A 20,327-nucleotide genomic window follows, 5' to 3' on the forward strand; every position below is an offset into this window, starting at 1 on the left:
TCCACTTTTTTCAGAAAGGCATCATCAGCAGATAAATCAGGTCGATCATATCTTAGCAACTGATCAGTTATTTTTAGGTCTGGTGGTTTATATGTGATGCATGTTCTTCAGCACTACAATGCTATTAAATAATCGGCAAAGAACACAGGAGCGCACGTGTGTGTGTGTGCGCGTCTGTGTACTCATGGCATTTAGCTGCTACTGTGGCATGTAATCTTTTCAAAGCGAAACGAAACTAAAGTAGAAGATGCAAGTTAAGAACATGAATTAAATGCAGCATAGCGCACGCTGATTTTATGCATGAAAATATATGCAAATAAATTCTTTGAGTGAAATACATATTCATGCAAAGAATACAAAACCCACCTCATCAATTTAGCAATGGAAGAAAAATCTAAAATACAGTTCTGTGCATTGATTTCATGATTCATGCAGCTAAATTAGCAAAAGAAAAAAAAAGCATTCGCCACACTTTAGTGTCTTTAAGTGTCTTCTGTTTCTCAAATGTAATGCAATGTAAATTAAAGAAAGTATGAGTTTTCACTTGTCATGCTGTGAAGAGGGGAAATATGAAGGAATCTCTCAATGAAAGCAGCTCCAGAAGCCTCTCATTGAAACTCAGGGGACTTCTCAGGAGGCTGCTGCTAAACTGTGGCGTGTAGTTTGATAGCCACAAGTTTTGTGTTACAAGGGCACACTTAGTCAGCTCCATCCTACATTTGAGTGAGGATACGTTGCAGCGGCTGCTGCAGTAATAATACACGACAGATGCAGGGAAGTTGCAGCTACTGTAGTCACATCTGTGGTGTAGACAGTCATTTCGGTTACGTCTTAAAAGGAGAACTTAAAGAAAACACACTCCTCTTCTGATGCAGTCTCTGAGAGTGTGACATCACATTGATTTGGCAAATGTTTTTTGTCCAGAAGCGACTCACATTCTTTCACATACACGGGAAACAATTTGGGGTTCGGTGTCTTACTAAATCCCACCATTGACCTTGCAGTTAAGGGCTATCCCACTCTACTGCCTGAGCTAAAGCCTCATCAGGCGGATGTTAGAGGCTTTTCTTCACTGTGAAAGGTGACTGCACTGTACTTACACAGTGTCGTACAACCTAAGTAAGACAAAGCACTTTTAAATGTCCTTCTCATTCACTCACTCACACACACACACACACACACACTATTAAACCTAATTCTACGATGCATAATGATACACATTCCTGTTGATGGTTTCACACTGTGTCTGTTCATACTTTTTTCTTTTTTTTTTTTTTTAAAAACCCCATAAGGCGCCTTTAATCAAACGAATTGTGTGTCAGACATGACTGATCTACACTGAATACAGTTAAACTCGTTATTTCAGCGATTAGTTACATTGATTTAGTCACGTGGGCCGCAGACTTCACTGGCCTCAGGTTACCTAACGTAAAAAGTACCATGCACTGTGGTGCAGAAATTTTAACTCAGATAAAACAAAACAATGGTATCAGATTGGAAATCAGTACAGGATGACTGTGTGAATCACATGGTTGATGTACTGGTATCACTATCAGTAGAGTTGCTTCTCTTGTGTTGATTGTTTTTTGTCCTCAATGAGACAAGAGACGTGCAAAAATGAAAAATGAAACTTACCGTTGAGCTGGGTGTATTGGTGCCATATCCTGAGGAAGGCAAAGAAGCCAAGGACCATCTACGACCATCAGCCCTGAGAAAAGCGGGGGGGGGGAAAGAAGAACATATGTTAGAGCCAAAAAGAATGAAAACTGTTTTTCTCTCACTTTCCATGGACAGAACTCAAATATAGTTTAGTGTCATTTCTTTTTTAGTCGCTCCAAACAACGCAATGGACCATTACACTACAGCCACGCCACCAATTTCCCCTCCTTTCAATTCATCCAATTATACTTCTCTTCCCTCTGGCCTTCTCCAGCCATCCACAAGTCTGACACTTCCTCTGAGTGAGTGATGAGGGATACACGTTTGGGCAAAATCCTGACACCTCGCCTCATTCATCTCAGCCTGATGTCACGCCTCTGTCACACAGACACTCGGTGGGAACAGCGTAGGACAAAGCTAGGGCATCGGCATGCAGTTTCATTCCGTATGTGTATGTGTTTGTGTTTGTGTGTGTGTGTGTGTGTGTGTGTGTGTGTGTGTGTGTGTGTGTGAGAGAGAGTGGGTGTGTTCCCTGTGTGTAAAAATAATCCAGTAATCTACTTTGCACCGTTCTTGTAACATTTCCTTGTGTGACTTATTGTGTGAAGAAAAGAGGGATGCCAACCTTCGAGAGGAAGCGAAGGAAAAGTGGGCAGGTCCGCTTGGTGAGAAGTTGCGCGGGCTGTCCAACGGACTGCTTCCTGTTGAAATACATATGGAAAGAAGACAAAAGAAAACATACACTATGAGTTATTTCATTTAAGGTTTTAGGTAACTACACTCTACAAGTCATTCCCATTTCATTTGGTCGCGTCACCTTGAAGGAAATATTGTATTCTTATCAGCCAATGTCGAGAACAATATGAGGGTGGGCACCAAAATTTGATCTTTGTTCATTCAGTCATTAAAAGAGAAACCACTGTTATGGTTAAGATAAAAAAAACAACGACCCTCTGTGAGTCCTGCTTCCAAATCTTACCCATGAGCCTGTCCTGCAGAATTAAATATTAAAGATTTAGTTAAACAACAACTGAATGCCAGCTGAGAATCTTGTTCATTTTATTCCATAGCACACCTCAACAGAGATTTGTTTTTGTTTTTTTTTTAATACCACCCGAGGTTCGGTTGTCTCAGACAGTGCAGAGGCCTAAGATGAATCAGCATTTGTTAGAGCTCTCTGCACAGCAAGAAATCTTTGCGCTGCTTGCTGTGATGGTCAGTAAGTCTGACTGCTGTGCACCTTGAAAACCAATGTTGGCAACTGACAACTGTGAGCTCTAATACCATCAGCTACAGTGTGACTGCATATTGAAATGTTTAAGAGTTGTTGATACAATGAGTGCATTTACATGTGCACTAGTAGTTTCCTGGTTCTGTTGCACATGTAAACAGCATATACTGGTTTCAGAAACCTGGATAAGACCTAGTTTTTTAAAACCTGGATATGCTACCTGGATTACTCAGACAGAAACCAGGATACTGTCGCGTGTAAACAATTCTATGCTGGTACAGAGCATGGTGGCTGAGATGGCGAGAGTCACGACACACCAGCAGAAACCATCCATACCGCTTGTCCTTATAGGGTCGCGGAGGGGCTGGAGCCAATCCCAGTTGACATTGGGCAAGGGCAGGGTACACCCCGGACAGGTCGCCAGTCTATCACAGACTAAACAACCATTCACACCTGTGGTCACCAAATAACCTGTCACATGTCTTTGGACTGTGGGAGGAAGCCAGAGTAACCTGAGGCAAAAGGACAGGGGGACGAGGGAGAACATGCAAACCCGGGTCCTGGGTTCGGACCCTGAACTTTTTCACTGTGAGGCAACAGTCCTAACCACTGCACCACCACTGCACCATCATTTAAACATGGATATGAATCAAAACAAGATAAGAAAGCAGGAAACTAGTGTGCACGTAAACTTAAGAAGTGATTCTGAGGTTTGCTGCATGTTCTTTCCATTTAATCTGGCAACACTATGTTTGATTTTGATGTTGAAAGTTAAATGAAAAAAAATCTAGTGGTACTCTTGGACAACCCTTAAGACACCCCCATGGTGTCATGGCACCCACTGTAGGAACTGTGGGAACCACTGCATTAGTGATTTAAATTCTCATGTCACAGTGTCCTGACTCACCCTGGAGTACACTTCTATGTCACTGCAGCAAGGTAAGAATTTACATCACTGGAGGAGATCTTCAGCTGGTGTCGGAGTTGCTCTTTGATGCTCAGAGTTGTCTTTTTGAGTGAGTATTTTCAACGAAAAAACAACTAGATTTCATGCAAAGAAGACAGTCACTTTAAATTTACTTTGACCCAGATTTCATGTTCTCAAAGCTGTTGTGTTTTCAGCTGCTATACTTAACTCTGTCCTGTTGAGAAAAGTAAAACTCAGGAAATCCCGCGACAGAAAAGGGAGGAAAAGGGTTGATCTTACACCAGAGTCCCAATAGTGAAGTAAAAACAACAACTGCAGAGTGCTGCTTTCTAAGTCTGGTTTCTGTATAATCAGTTTTTCAATCAAATTTTTTTTTTTTTTTTAACTTTTATAGTTATTAAAGTAAACGAGGCCAAATTGTCCATTAAAAAACGGAATCTAATGAGCCCAACATACTGTTTAATCTGCTACTGTGTGGTGTCTAAAACATATATGCACTGTATATACTGACCTATGTGTCCAGGCAGTGGAGAGTGCGGCCGTGGCAGCGTGGGGGACGTACTGGTCAGGATGAGGCTTTTCCGGTTGCTGGTTCTGCAACTAGAACACATGTGAGAACAGAGAGCACGTCAATATTTGTCTTTATTATATTTAAGACTCCATCGATACCAGGCAGATGAAAGCTGGTGTACACACACACACACACACACACACACGCGCACGCGCACACACACACACACGCGCACACACACACACGCGCGCACACGCACACACACACACACACACACACACACACACACACACACACACACACACACACACACACACACACACACACACACACACACACACACACTGCAGTACCCCCCAGGTTAATGAATATACGGTGTCTGTGTTTGGCTATGTGCTTACTTGTCACCCTGAGTAAATGTATAGCCTGTAATACAGTAAAGTATGTGTGGCTGTAAGTGTGTATGCTTTTTATATTGAGTACAGTATGTTTCTGTGTGTGTGCATGTGTCAGGCCATAGCGCATGATTTTATTGATGTCCACCCACATACAGGGGAGAGGGACAAATCAACAGAGATTTTTAATTTCCTCTAGGTCCAACCCCACGATGGCCGCAGCCATGAAGTGTAATGGCAGGAGTGAGGAGGTGATGGAGGGATGAAGAGACAGATGGTGAAGAAGAAAAGGACCAGGGAGGACAGGTATAGTCCATAATGAAGATCTGAAATTACTGAACCATGAATGATTCACTCGCTGCTCTTGCCCCACTGCTGTGATGTGTCTTTGAACAGTTCGACAAAAGAACACACACACACGCACACACACACACACGCACACACACACACACGCACATACACGTAGCACGCACACACACACACGCACGCACGCACAAGGGTTATTGTCTTACATAAGAGCTTGTAAAGTGGGAAGTGGATTTTTCAGGTGTTATTTTCATGTGTGGATTGGGTTTGCTCACAGGCCTTTCGTGTCCGTGCGTGTTTGCTTCGCTGGAGAGCCTGTCAGAGCAGATTTTGCAGAGCAGAACCACAACCTGACAAACAATACACGTTTGCCCCATGTTGCATCAGCCAGCCCACTGCTCTACATCTGTGCAGGAAGTGCAGTAAATCATAGCGCGCACACACAAAAATAAAAATGCACAAACACACAACATACATCGGTTATTTGATGCATCTCAACTAACACCTCGATCTATAATCTATATCTCCATCTTGCAGTCCTCCCACATCCTCCCTTATCCCTCCCTCTTTTCCGATGTGAGTCCTCAGCAGTTGTTTCAAACGCTCCAAGACATCAAACCCCTGGCAAGATTTTATCGGTGGCAGTGCGCCTCTGTGGGCGCCAGCTGAGGGAGAGCTTGTACTCAACCTTGCAGAACAGAGGAGGAGCGTATTGAAATATTTAAGGGAAATGCATTAGCTTTGGATGGAGGGCTGGAAGTGGCTTAACACCACCCTTCGCTGCAGCTCTCAGAAGATGAAGAACAGAGGAGGCAGGGGGAAGGGTGAGGGACGAGGTGGGGACACACACACACACACACACACACACACACACACACACATACACACACACAAAAAGTGCATATAGTATATTCCTCTGATATAATTTCTGTGTCAAACTCTTGCCTCTCTTTTCTTGAAGCCTGCCTGCAATCGTTTTTCATTTCACCCCCTCCTTAACCTGTGCTCTCTCAAATCCACATTTTCATTGCTGCTCTTTGTCAATCACAAGCTGAATCACCTGAGCACACGCTAGTCAAGCATCTCTCCACAACATATTCTTAGCTTTTGATTTATGATTCACCACATCTACAGCAGCCCTACTCTACCAGCAAATCGTCAAATGGCAGTGATTCACTCTTAGATGAAGTGTCTAATGTTGCAAACTACATATTACAGGGAAAGAGATTTAATCTCACCTGCCTGGTTTCTGTGAATTTAATGCTGATTATTCTCAGTCTCAATAAATCTTTTGATAACTTCTAAATCACTCATCTGTTTCTCTTTCATTTCTTCCATTTCTTCTCATATCCGGATTTACTATCATTCTGCTTTCTCCTTCCAAATGAACTCTGAATGAAGAATAATTGAAGTGAGTGAAGTCAAGAAAACTCATTCTTCCCCTCTAACTCCAGATTTAAGGGTTATAGAGTCAAATAAACTATTAAAAGACTGTAACAGAATGAAAACCCACTAGGCTAAAGCAATCTAATCTTCCCATAAAGCCAGAAGTCTCTTGCAGCCACTATGCTTTATAACATTGTTATCTTAAATGAATGCTTCAAAAGGGCATCTTGCCCAAAGCATTTGTACTGCAAAAAAAAAGAAAAGAAAAAAAAGGTTAAATAGGAGTGCTGCTCTTTATGCTATACTACAGCCACATTATTTATCACCAGTAAAGGTCATACAGATTGACTTTGGGCAAACCCCCAAAACCAGGCATGAACCCACATATAGGTTTACAATAGTGAGAGTAGAAAGAGCAAAGACAGACACTTTTTCCAGGCATGAAAGAGTGAGAATTATACTGTCTATTCAACAGCATACTGCAGCTGCATACTGGTCAGTTTGGGGTGCTTGTGTGGGACAGGCTGATGTACAGACGACAGATGGGTAATGGGTGGCACTCCACTGTTTCAGTATTATTCTCCTATAACAATGTCAGACTTTAAAAAAAGGCCTCAAAAGCATCAGAACCAGAGATTTTGTCTTTTTTTATTTTGCACATTCTTCTTCCTTGTTAACTGTTTATTACATCCCTATTTATTATGTACTAAACTGCAATGAAAAACCTGCACACAAAAGTGCATCTATGTTACAGTATGACTTATATATGTATATATATATATAACATATATGAAAATCTGACGTTACTGTGATGTGATATTTCTTTATTTTCTTAGTTTTCGGTCAGAAAAAAACTGCTAAATTTTAGCTGTGTTTTTCTTTCCCCCCTCATTTCTCTCTTTAACTATGCAGAAAGGTACGGCAGCATATTCAAGGAGGTCATGTTCACCTGTCTTGTCCAGTCATGTTCCTCATCTTTCCCAGAAACCCTGGCTACATAATTAGCAGTAACCGTGGTGGCAGTCAGTGAAGGTTACGGGACAGGAGCTATAGGTGGCTTTAAGGGCTTAAGGCTAACACCCTGTAGATTCACTGGAGTGGGAAAGCAAAAGAGATAAGAGGTGGGAATGTGCTGCGGGCGGAGGGTAGAATGTGTGTGTGTGTGTGTGTGTGTGTGTGTGTGTGTGTGCGTGTTGGTGTGTAAATGTGACTTTAAATCACTCTGTCATGGTTATGGCCATGCAGCTTGGACTCATCCTGCCTCAATCTGGTTAAGAAGGTGTGCGTGTGTGTGTGTGTGTGTGTGCGTAAGAGAGACAGAAAGAGTTAGTATGCTATGCATTGCCATCTTTAAATCATAAATCTGAGGCTGTCTCTGGTTTTGTGGTCAAATACACACTCTTGCTCTATATCATCCACCACCTCCTCTGTTTTCAGGCAGATGGTGATATTTGGATTCATTCAGTCATGTACTTACGCATAAATGAATTTTGAATAGAAAGTTGAAGCTTTACTGACGACAAGACACTTTCCTTTAAAATATTCAGACCCTTTCAGATCCAATTAGGTTAATCAAGAACAAATTCTCTCTATCCGTAATGAACTGACCAAGAAGAAGAGAGATGAAGAGCCGTGGGAGAGGGACGAAGACGTGAAGGGGAATGTACAAAGTTTCCATAGCAACACATTTGGAGTCACAGTCAAAGGAAGCAAACTGTGACATCCCCAACTGTTTTCTTTCTTTCTCTTGTTTCCACCAGAGCACACAATGAGAAACACGCAGCTTGTGTTAAACAAATAAAATAATGAAGGTGAGCATCAGATTGAATGAGCTCTGATCTAAGGCCAGTAAAACCAAACAAATATGATCTCCGCCTGCAGAGAACCACAATGCTGTGAGTCAGAGTCTGTTGATACGGCTGAGCCAAAGACTGTTTGTGTGTTTTACGTGTGAATGCCAGATTTAATAATCCATCATAATCCATTGTGTAATCCATCATGCAGGCTCAATCTGTGTGTGACAGAGTGGGTAGCGGTGAGACACGTGGTGCTGTCACTCAGACAGAGTATGATGCGTTGGGCTTAATGGTGCATGCTGTTATTGTGTGGGCCTCTGCTGACGGACACCAGAGCTGACGAGAAAGCTGCCAGCAACTTTTAATATGTGGCAGAAAGAGTGGATTTCTGATGGTGTCAGGTACGTGTGGCTGAGCCTGTCAAAGGGTGTTTTTTTTGTTTGTTCTGGGGGGTGAAGGTGGTTTTTGCATCAAGGTGGTCACAAGAAAACACCTCCAGAACGACAAACAAGGGCAGGGGAAAGAGGAATAAGGGAGGGAGGGAGTGGGCAGTGTTGCCAAATAAAGCACAACTAGTGTTTTTTTATGTTTTGGCAACTCCAGGACCTTTGCTAGGGTTAGAGAAAGATGGAAGACTTGGTTGAATATTGAAAAAGTCGCTACACAAACACAAAGACATAAAGCGTTTTGACCTCAGCTACAAATGACTTCATATAACGTGAAAGGTGATACTTGCAGAAGAAAAGCCACAGACAATAATCACCAACACTATAGCTTTATGGAGCATTGCACGACTTTAAGTTCATTGTTTTGGTTTTCCTGCCAAAAACATAACTGTTTTGGTTCACTCTCTGTTCTCATTGATTATTTCCAGTCGCAGGAGGCTGAAGATGAACCCACTGTAGACTAGCTGCTAACCACCAAGTTGCAGAGTGACCAAGTTGGCGACGAGCGAGAGTGTGGAGACCAAAAACGGAGCTAAAAGAGAATGAAAATTGAACTTGCCGTCACCAGATGACCAGGAAATGACCCCAAATGAATGCTAATGTTACTCTGTATATGTTAGATATCCAAATAGGCAACGCTTTGACATTTAGAGCAAATGCATTGCCATAGTAATGCTATTTTAAGCCAAAATTTAACAACACAGACGATGCAGCATGTGAACCCAACTCTCCAGTGTCAAAGCAACCCAACCACCCCAACCCAATCTCCTCACTAAGACTTCTGTGCAGGAAACAGACGACAAATTTCCTGGATAGTACACAAATTGCCGGTAAACATAATCCAGGCAGCAATCACAATTCCTCCAGAACTTCTTTGGCAAAGCAAATTAGAAGTATATCAATGTATTTTGTAAGTGACCCGGCTGCATGTTGACACCGCGATGTTAAGAGGATATTATAAACAGACAATATCAAAGGTGACTAACAGGGATGCAAAAAGAGCCAAAACCACACAGACACACACAAACAAACACACACACACACACTAATGTGACAGGCGACAAACCCCTGCTTATGTCTCTCTGCTCCCAATAATGAAACCCAGGGCTGTCATTGGCTGCGAGGTTCATAGGTTAAATCTGTGGTAATGACTCGTGCAGAAGCTTTGACGAGCAATTATCCCCCTGCAGGCCCTCGGCTGGCACTGGGCCATTACTCTCGCTCACACACACGCCCCTGAATGTGCCCACACTCATGGAAAAACACATAAGCAGAGTGTTGGTCCCCAAACACTGCCCCAGAACTGTCACAAACTGTCTACATTCATTACAGCAATGAAAGTAATACAAACAACAACGCTTGGATACAGGTCATTAAAACTACACATTTAGTGCTTCCCTGGTGCCGATACAGTCTCTTAGTTGTAAGTTACGATGGGACAACTGACAGTAACAAGTAACAGTTCAATAATAAAAATGTTTGTACCTACATTATAATTGTGTTTAATTACAAATTAGGTCTTTGGTTATGATTTGGGTACTCATCAAGGTAATTGCTGCAAAGTGGGATCACAACAACATTACTACAGCAAAGCAGTGAGACAATGAGACAGGTTGTAAACAAGCCAACGTTAAGCAACATCTGCTAAACCACGTTTGCAGATGAAATGAAAAATATGCACACCTGAAATGTCGGTTATAATCCCTCATTGCACAAGTACGCTTTGCACAACTACAGCAGTAGGTCAAAGTTGAAAAATGTTTACAGTGGACAGACTGTGTAATGATTTGACAGTTTGCCTTTGTTGTCTCCTCTAAACGACTTTGTATAACCTGGGGATTTGTTTAAAAATTGTTTGATCAATTGTGTTTATTGCCCTGTTGGACTTCTTTTTACCAATCTTGCCATGTTCCCAGATCTAAGCAAATTAAAAGTGCCCTGTGTGTATCCTTGAAGCCTGAAGTGTTGATACATGTCATCTTCATACCTTCATTTACAGAAACTTACATGGTTTAGATCCATGCTTGTTTACTGGCAGTAAACAAATGTAAAATAAACCTATATCACGAAAGAACAAGGTGTCTTGCCAACGGTGGTTTCATAGAAGTCAACCGAGGTTCACTGGTGCCCAAAAAAAAAACGTTTCTATCCTCAGGCAGTGATCCAAATGAGAAAAATGCATAATGGTCATTTAAAATTATGCAACAGTATTTCTTCACACACTGGCTCTTTGAGTGGTGGAGACAGGATGTGACAGGAATCACTGTCACAATCACTGCAGTGTTTAAGAAAGGGAGACAACTAAAGCGGGAACTTAGCTGAATTTAGATTTAGATAATATACAGCACTGTGCAAAAGTTTAAGGCACTTTAGATGTTGGATGATTTTTATCCATTATGCAATAATACCACCATGGACACATCCAATCGGTCCAAAATTCATTCAGCAGCAATGACCCCAAACACACAACCAGAGACATAAAGAACTGTCTTCAGAGACAAGAAGAACAAGGATTCCTGAATCAGATGGTCTGACCCCAAGAGAGTCCTGATCTCAACATCGTGGAGTCAGTCTGAGAGACAGCCTGAATCCACAGAAGAACTGTGGCAAGTTCTCCAAGAGGTTTGGAACAACCATCCTGCCAAGTACCTTCAAAAATTCTTTACAAGTTTACCGAGGAGAACTGGTGCTGTTCAAAAGACAAAGTCACACTGATTGATTGATTCTTTCCCTATTCACTTTGTATAAAGTTAACTGATACAAACTATTCACAGCATTATTTTTGAAAGCATCACTCACTCTAATTTTAGCAGCTAAAGTGTTTGCACCACGCTGTGGATTTGGTTTCAAATACCAAACTTATTTTTCAAAGTAAAATCTAAACTGTAAACAAAATGAACAGAATGAATTCACACATTTAATCATGTTCAGACAAAACAAAAACAATTCCTTACTGATATATTCTATTATGTCATCCTTACTCATGATTTCCCCTTAAATACACACCAATGTCATAAACTAATTTTCCATTGTCTTTGTTCTCATTTATAAATACATTCACAAGTCAAGGACAGAACACCGATGATCACAGTTTAATCAGTTTTTAACTTTATTATGTTTCTTTGGCCCTTTCGTAATTATTTCATTAATGACTCCTCATGGAGGGGGCTGTCCTCTCTCTGTCCAAAGCCAAAAAGCTGGTCACTGATAAAAAAAACAGAGAACAATGCGGACAATGAGCCGTTTAAACAGACCAGCTCCACATTACACCAAATCTAATTAAAGGAATGAGCCCATTCAGAAGGACAAGCCGACACCGACGGCTTGATAGCACATCATGGGAGGACGTTTAACTATCGAGGAGAAAGGCATCAACATGTGTGCACACCCTCCATCACCCAGTCTGTGTGTGTGTGTGTGTGTGTGTGTGTGTGTGTGTGTGTGTGTGTGTGTGTTGTTGTTGTTGGGGTGTAACTAATTGTACATTTGCATGCACATGTGAGCCTGTGACAGGTGTGAGTGAGTGCCTGTGCATTCTTAATGTGTTTTACCTAGTAGATGATTAACTCTGTGTGTGTATGTGTGTGTGTGTGTGTGTGTGTGTGTGTGTGTGTGTGTGTGTAAGTGTGTTTGTGTGCGGTCTGTCTGTCGGTAGTGTCATCTTCTGCTCTAAGTGCTGACTCATAGGACACCAGACCTTCCTGATGGTTACACCATCGATCTGTCCAGACTCACTTCCTGTCAGGTGACCCCTCTCTCCCTCTCTCTCTACCTCTTAAAGGAAAGTCTTTGTTTACAACTTTGGGAAATGGAGGGACTAAAATGCTTCCCCTTTAAAAAGCTTTCTGGTCCAACAGGCTGGTCCCTGTTAGTGCATCCTATTACGCAAGATCCACTGTTCTTACTGCCAGTGTCCAAAACATCCACTGGGATCTATGTGGAGCCCAAACTCTGTGCGGTGTCCAAATCAAGCCAAGTGGGCAGATTTATCAAGCATGAGGCAGTTAGATGGAGATTGAGAGGATGATTGAGTGATGCTGACAAGTAGCAGATGAAAGCAAACAAAAAAAAGAAAAAAAGAGGATGGGAAAAAGATAAATGACATGAATCTAGGAGGAGAATATACAACAGGAGTATCTTGGTGTTAGGGGTTGCTGCAGGGGTTAGTCACATGGCTTTCTTGTTGCTATGCAATGTAGTACAGAGAGACATAAATAGAGACTTTAGCTGTTATCCCCCATGAAAGAGAGGCTAAGCAAAGGAAAAAAAGATGACAAAGCCAACCAAAACAGTAAAAACCACAGCTTTACAGTTGTACAAGAGGAAAAAAATGTAGTTAAAGAATAAAGATGAAATAGGGAAAGACAGAGAAAGGCGGTCAGAGATTAAAAAAAGATGAAATACTGCCTGAGTCACCAAGTCATTGCAACATATTAGAAAAACAGCAATGCTTTTGGCAATGAATGCTGTGACAAAGGGGCAATTCTCATCTTACAATGTGTTAGTTCAATAAATAAAATAAGGTAATATGTTTTGTTGTGAGGCCTAGTACAGTAACTGACTGAATATGCTATGTGCTGGCAAGTATGTTTGTCTTATGATTGAATAAAGAGATGGTTGGCAGATGAGGCAGCTGACTGCCTAAATTACTGACCAACCAGCTGGATGATTGACACGCTGGCTGACAGTCAGACTGAATTTCTGGCTGAACTTTTGCCCCACTAGCTCACCTGGGTAGCTGATTTTACAGTGGGCCAACTAAGTGGCTGACTGACAAATAAAGTCACACCGAAGTCTGTCAGGGCCTGGACCTGTTGTCTAAATCTGCTCACATAGCAGATAAGCTAATCATCTGCTAGCTCTAGTTTCATACTTACTGGACCGCCATGAGAGCGGTATCAATCTTCTCATCTAACTCTGAGAGAATGTGAATAAGCTTAATGTGGAACTATTCCGCTTATAAACCTATCATATTTTTCTATTGGAGAACTGAAGTTCCTTTCTGAGTAATACCTCTGAGCTTTTTTTAACTCACAGACCTCATCAGTTAGTGGTACTGGCTCAGATGTCATCACAAGGCCAAAGACTATCTTCTTTTTTTTTTCTCTCTCCATGTTCTACGCTACGGTCATGAAAGGTCACCCGAGCCTTTTCCCTTCACCAATAAAGACTGTGAGAGGAGGTTCTACAGTGGAGATTGTTTTGTTACAGAGTAAAGCCTGGCGTATGGTACACCAGTCAAAGACATGATGATGATGATGATGATGATGATGATGATGATGATGATGATGATGATGATGATGATGTCGTCTTATGAATGTTTTAAAATATAAAACAGAGGTCATGCTCAAAATGAGCTACAGCTGAACTAAGCTTCCTGGTCATAATTAAAGATGATAGAAAAATGTGAATTGCATTGAATAACATGCCATCCAAAGATTCACTGGTCTGACACACACCAAAGTCTCTGGTACAGCACATAAATAGAACACCATGGGACACAATAAACATCCAGACATCTATTTTAGTCAGTCTCCAGTCGAAGGTGTTGTCAGACGTCCTCTAAAGGTGTGAAAGTGTATCCTCAGGCAGAGTGATGCAGCAGGAAGTTGCGGCAGTGCAAAGACCTATCTGGATCTTTCTGCATGTGTCACTATCAGTCTCTCGTCTGCTGGTTTCCTGTTTGTCTGCATTAGTCTCTCCACCTTGTGTTTGACTGTCGGTGGCTGCTGCTGCCTCAGCTCTTTCCACTTACAGTCTGTGGAGACCTGAGAAGCGCTCTGAATCACCACGGCCATGATATTTCACTTTGTTTCCACCGTGACCTCATCCACAGCAAATGATCCGTAGCCATCCCCTCATAAAGGATGAAACACTTACTTCAGTAAGCAGCACTCATTTGCATGAGCAGAGAGTCTCGCAGCATGTCTAATAGACATTAAAAATGATTTAATCTGATTATGGATAATGCATATAGATTCATAAGAAAGCAAGGCCACAGCTTCCATCTCTTAGAAGAGTATTAGAATGGAAATGGCATTAAGAAGCTTAACTTAATATAACATCTGGCGTAGCACAACTAGACTTCAGATTGTGATAGTAATGGTTTTAAACAAGCTTCAAAGAACAGCAGAGCAGTTCAACTGTGAATGAAACAGCTTTGACAATTAGTGAGCAGATGATCATTTACTATCTGGTTTACATGTAGTAAATACTTTGATTGATTTTAAGCTCTATGATAACTTAGCACAATGGTAACACACCCTGTGCAGAGGGTTAGAGCTTGTGTGCTGCACTTTTGATGATATCAAGCATGAACAAGCGAGTACTGCCAGGCAACTGCAGATCCCAGTTTTTTGAGAAACAAATAGAGAGTGGTAAAAACAATCTTTCAACAATTCTGCACTAGAGCTAGATCAATAAATCAGTCAGTCCAGTATTAGCATAGTCCAGATATATTGGTATCAGCATTTATGTCAGCCAATAAGAGCAGTGGCAAGCTGATTTTTCAACAGTAAAATTATAAATGAAACACAAATGAAGGAGACCTGCATTGAGACTGTTTGGTTATGGTATGTGAAAATCTATCGGCCGATATATCATTATCTGATTTTTTTTAAACTCCCAAATATTAACATCAGTATGGGCCTCAAAAATCCAGTATCAGTTGGGTTATATCTTGAACAATATACCGGTATATAATTCAGCTGAGCTTCGACTGCAGAAGTTATTTTCATTATCAATAAATCTACTTATGACTTTTCTGATTAGGTGATCGTTTGATCTATACAATGACAGAAAATTGTGAAAATTTGTGCTGACTTATGTGCTAACTTATTTAAATTGCTTGTTTAGTTTAACAAAAAAGACATTCAGTTTATTATCACAGAAGACTAATAAAACCGGCAACAAGCTTTATCATTGCCATGGTTGCTTAAAAAAACACTTAAATGATTAATTATTGAAATAATTGCAGATTAATTTTCTGATTAATTTTTTTCAGGTCTACAATCCAGTAACATATCCAGCACGTTAGGTTAAGCTAAAAGCTTTGTTATATCAAATAAAATAAATATGAAACTGTCACCCCTAAGAGCTTTCTCATCCATGAAATTGTATGTAAGGATAAGGCATTGGTTGGCTGTAATCACAAAACCCAGCAAGAATTAGAGGAATGGCAACATCAGCTGCATCTCATTCTCATATTCTCCAGTGAAGGGAATTTGCTCAACAGTTACTCAGCTGAGCACCTGCTGCGAGATGTGGTTGAAAGCTCAGAAAATAGTTAATAATTGTAGGTGGTCCTCTAGTAAGTCCGTTTCTTTTTTGGTCAAACTACTGTTTCCAAAGTCAAGAATGAACTTTCACACTCAAACATTCAAACAACTGCAGGAGCAGAGTGAGCCCAGTGCTCGTCTTCAGCTCTAATTGAGCTTTTCAATTATTCTACATGTTAAAAATTAATATTCAAACAGGTAATTAATGCATAAATTATTTATGGTCACATTAGTAATATAGAACAACACTAACTACATAATAGTGGGGCCTGTGAATAAATTAGAAAATTCCAAAGCTTGCCGTTATAATAGTTACATAAATCTAAATGCACAGCCTAAATATTACCTCTAAGCAGATTTATATTTATCTGGAAAAAGACCAAGTTTTTTAGGAGAATCTCATTCTCATGCGACTCGTGTGTCATCCAACTCACGGCTGTATAAGAGAAGTTGTGGTATCATGTCATCGTTATATCAAAGATAAACCAACAACAGTCTGTGTGTGTTGGTTAAGGGCAGCCTGAACACCAGCCAGTAACAGATGGTGCTGTCATGCTACAAACAACAGGAGTAGAACATGGAGAGGAGTTTTTGTATATACTATCCTTCACTCTACAGCTCCATTAACAAAAAGCCAAGCTAAAACTCCACCTCCTGCTCAAATACGTGCCTAAATCTATAAACATCCATGCTTTGTGCTTCTGGTGGAAGACGGGCATGTTTTTGTTTCTGACCTCATGTGTGAAACAATATACAAAAGACTAAAATATCAGAGAAAGCAGCTTCATTTAGAAACCTCTAAAAGCCATACCACCACTGAGGATGTGCTTCATTGTAACTATGGGTCATTTGTTGACGCCAGAGTAGATAATTGTGGTGCCTACTTGGGAGCTATCAGGTCCATCATCATAATGTATGCTGTACTGAAGCTTAAAATACTCTGAACTGCCTGTCGCTCAGATCAAAGCAAACTCAACAGATGTGTTTAAAATGAAACCACTGTAGCAAGGTGAGAGTTGTTTTTCTGTAACCATTATATATATTCAGTGTAGCGATAAGAACATCAGTGCGTTGCCCAATCAGTCAAGGACAGGGAGTAAAGAGAAAGAATAAATTAAATAGCAAACCGTGCTTCACGTGTGATAAATTAACATTAACACTGTGCACTGTGTGTGAGTGGGATCATTTGTGCTGTGCATCATGTATGTATGTAATTATGCGTAATACTGTATGTACTAGGTGAGTGAAATAAACATGCACTCTCATGTTCTTGGCAAGAAAACCATTTAAAACCTCCTTCTCTTGTTTTTCAGCTTCAGCCCCTTAATGCTCCTCCTGTTTCTCTGTCTTCCTTTCAGGATCCCAAAAGCCAAAACAACAAAGCAACAGAGTTTACCTTCAAGTGGAGAGAACAAGTGAGAGGGAAGGAGGAAGACGAATAGGCTGAGAGTGTATCGTCATGGGCTCAGTTAACCCCGGTGGGCTACTCTTAAATGTAGGCTGAGACACTTCCTCAGGCTCTGCCTTTCATCCTACCCGACTCTCTTCTTCCTGTAGCTCTCCTACTTGCCGTCTCGTGGCTCATGTTCTCTCTCTTACTCACTTTTGCTGTCTTCCTTTAGCTCAATCTGTTTGGGAGTGGGCACAAAGCTTTATCTCTCTTAATTGCCACAGCCAGCCAAGTAAACACACATGTACAAATCCAAAAACGCGAGCAAACACAGACACACAATGGAGAGCAACAAAGAGAGAGAGGGGCAGAACGCGAAAGAAACCAAGCGTAAATGATCTGATGATATTTATAACTCCAAATCGGGGAAAAGTATTGTTTGATTTTTTTTTTTCTTAAGTCATTACTGTAATGAACACCAGTACCAACAAGGAATAGTTTTTTAGCCGCCACTTGGGACAACTCACTAGTTCGACTCAAATATCTCAACAATTTCTTGACGGACTGCCATGAAATTTTGTACAGACATTCACAGTACCCAGAGGATGAAAGGAGGAGGACAATCCTAATAATCCCCTTGACTTTTCCTCTAGTACAACCATAATGTAAAAATTTCAAGTTTTCCAGTATTTTAGTTTATGGTCAAATACTGTGAAACAGAAGCTATTCCCATCAGCCTCAGCTGTACTTTGTTTTATTAGCATGCTAACATGCTAACCTAAAGTGGTTATCTCATCTTAACATTAGCATGTTAGCATCGTCATTGTAAGCATGTTTGCATGCTAATGTTAGCATTTAAGTAAAAGCAATGTTGTGCCTAAGTACAGCCTCACAGAGCTAATAGCGTAGCTTTAGAAACTTAGTCTTGTTTAATACTTTACTTCAAGAAATACAAACATGTTTCTCCACAAACATTTCTTCATTTAACAAAAGAAGACAAAATTATCTATTCTACTTTGAATGCAGTGCACAATTAGAAAAGTTAATATATTTTGATTGTTGCGTCACACAAACAAACATACAGACTGTAAAAATGCTCTTACAAGGAAACAGCAAACACGCATGTACAGCCTCATGAGCAAACACACGCTTAAACAAATATTCTTAGCACACACATGCTCCTCTCATAAACACATACACCGTGCACGGTGGCCAACCGAGTGAGTGAGGGAGCCTCTGTTCATGTTCATATACAGAATATCCTGCTGTTCATTCCCTGCACAGTGGGAGCAACGGTGAAGACTCAACTAATCCCCCTGAAATCAGATGAGATGAAGACGGCTAAAATGAAGCACCGCAGGAGGGACTAAAGGGCCTGCACAGATTGCACATTAGGGAGAGGAGAGGAGAGGAGAGGAGAGGAGTAGATTAATAGCGAAAACAGAAGAACAATGTGACCGAGTCGAGGGGAAGATGGAGGACAGATGGGTGACATTAGGGACAGAAAATAAAGGCAAGAGAGAAGGTTGAAAAGAGAGAAAGGGGTAAGGAGGAAGAGAGAAAACCAGCAAGGACTTGTGCCAAGCAGACAGCACTTCAGCGCTGCCCACTGTTGGGTCATCGCTACACAAGCACTCCCTGGACACTGACAATAACGCTATCATTATGCTATCTACAACACACAGGCTACTGGCCGAGCACACACATACCTTCTAGTGGGTCTGTGTGTGTGTTCGCGTGCATTTGTGTGTTTGTGTGTGAGAGACAAAGACACATCACCAGCTCACGAGCCACAATCTAAAGCAGACTAAATCCTCGTGCACATGTGCATCACTACAATAAAGCTCAACAAGGGTATAAATACATTCACATCCATCCAGTTGTAGCTGCAGTATGGTTCAGTGGAGCACACACACATACGCACAAATATGCATAAGCACACAAATGATCAAACCTTGATGTACTTCAAAAAGGCACATGTGAAAACACAGTATATGCACAGACAACATATTACATGGACACATATGCATGTAAAGACATCACATACACACATACATGCACACACACCATATTGCTGGAGCTAAATGGAGACAGGGAGACAACTGTGAGACAGCGTGATAGCTGGCAGGGACAAGGGGAACATCATGGAAAAACACAACAACCTCCTCCGATGAATCAACACATACTAACAACAGCAGGGCAGCACACTGGTCACAAAGACTCCACGGAGACAGATTGTTGCAGTTTACCTTTTTGTGCGTCGAAACATGTTGCTAGCAGCAAAGGCTGTGCTGGCAAGTGAGCATGAGAGCAGCTGAGCCACACAAACGCACACACAGAAATAAACACACACACATAGAGAGGCAGTCAAGAGGCAGCGATTACGCTCCACGCCGGCATGTCAGCCTCCTCTGGCTAAACACATGCAAACACACACACACACACACACACACACACACACACACACACACACACACACACACACACACACACACACACACACACACACACACACACACACACACACACACACACACACACACACAGTCCCCCTCTCTCTCTCTCCGATGTCTTGCCGTGAGTCTGTGCACGTGAGTATGCGTGCGGGAGTGCGTGCAAGAGAGAGGAGGAAGATTTGAAAAATGTCAGCTGTGTCACAGACGGGAGAAAATGGGAGAATTAGAGAGAGAGAGAGAGAGAGAGAGAGAGAGAGAGAGAGAGAGAGAGAGAGAGAGAGAGAGAGAGGAGGGACGTAGATGAGACAGAGAGAGGGAACAGGCTGCCGAGCATCCCTCTCAGAAGGAGAGAGGACTGTGGGGCTGCTTTCAAGGGTATCGTGCCAAGCCAGGAAGTGCAGAGCGACAGAGCGAGAGGGGAGGGGGCACAGAGGTAGAGAGAGAGGGAGAGGGAGAGGGGGAGAGAGAGAGAGAGAGAGAGAGGGGGAAACAACAAGAAAAAGGGAAAAGGGAAGGTATGAATGAGAAAGAGACACAGCATGTGGG

At 41.6% G+C, this 20,327-nt stretch overlaps 1 protein-coding gene across 4 annotated transcripts in view; it reads right to left on the reverse strand.

Moving 5' to 3' along the window:
- The window catches only part of mast1a (microtubule associated serine/threonine kinase 1a), a 68,814-nt gene that overhangs the window by 33,526 nt on the left and 14,961 nt on the right, over positions 1–20,327 (reverse strand). For 3 of the 4 annotated variants that reach the window (XM_056371547.1, XM_056371549.1, XM_056371545.1), the window contains exons 3-5: positions 4,330–4,418; positions 2,285–2,360; positions 1,636–1,708 (exon numbers count right to left, since the gene is read on the reverse strand). In XM_056371547.1, the coding sequence (XP_056227522.1) occupies positions 1,636–1,708; positions 2,285–2,360; positions 4,330–4,418 (238 nt within the window). Of the gene's footprint in view, positions 1–1,635; positions 1,709–2,284; positions 2,361–4,329; positions 4,419–19,574; positions 20,009–20,327 lie in introns of those variants that run through there. The other variant, XM_056371548.1, reaches the window with a different exon arrangement.

This window comes from Seriola aureovittata, chromosome 3, assembly GCF_021018895.1.
Source record: "Seriola aureovittata isolate HTS-2021-v1 ecotype China chromosome 3, ASM2101889v1, whole genome shotgun sequence".
Taxonomy (NCBI): domain Eukaryota; kingdom Metazoa; phylum Chordata; class Actinopteri; order Carangiformes; family Carangidae; genus Seriola; species Seriola aureovittata.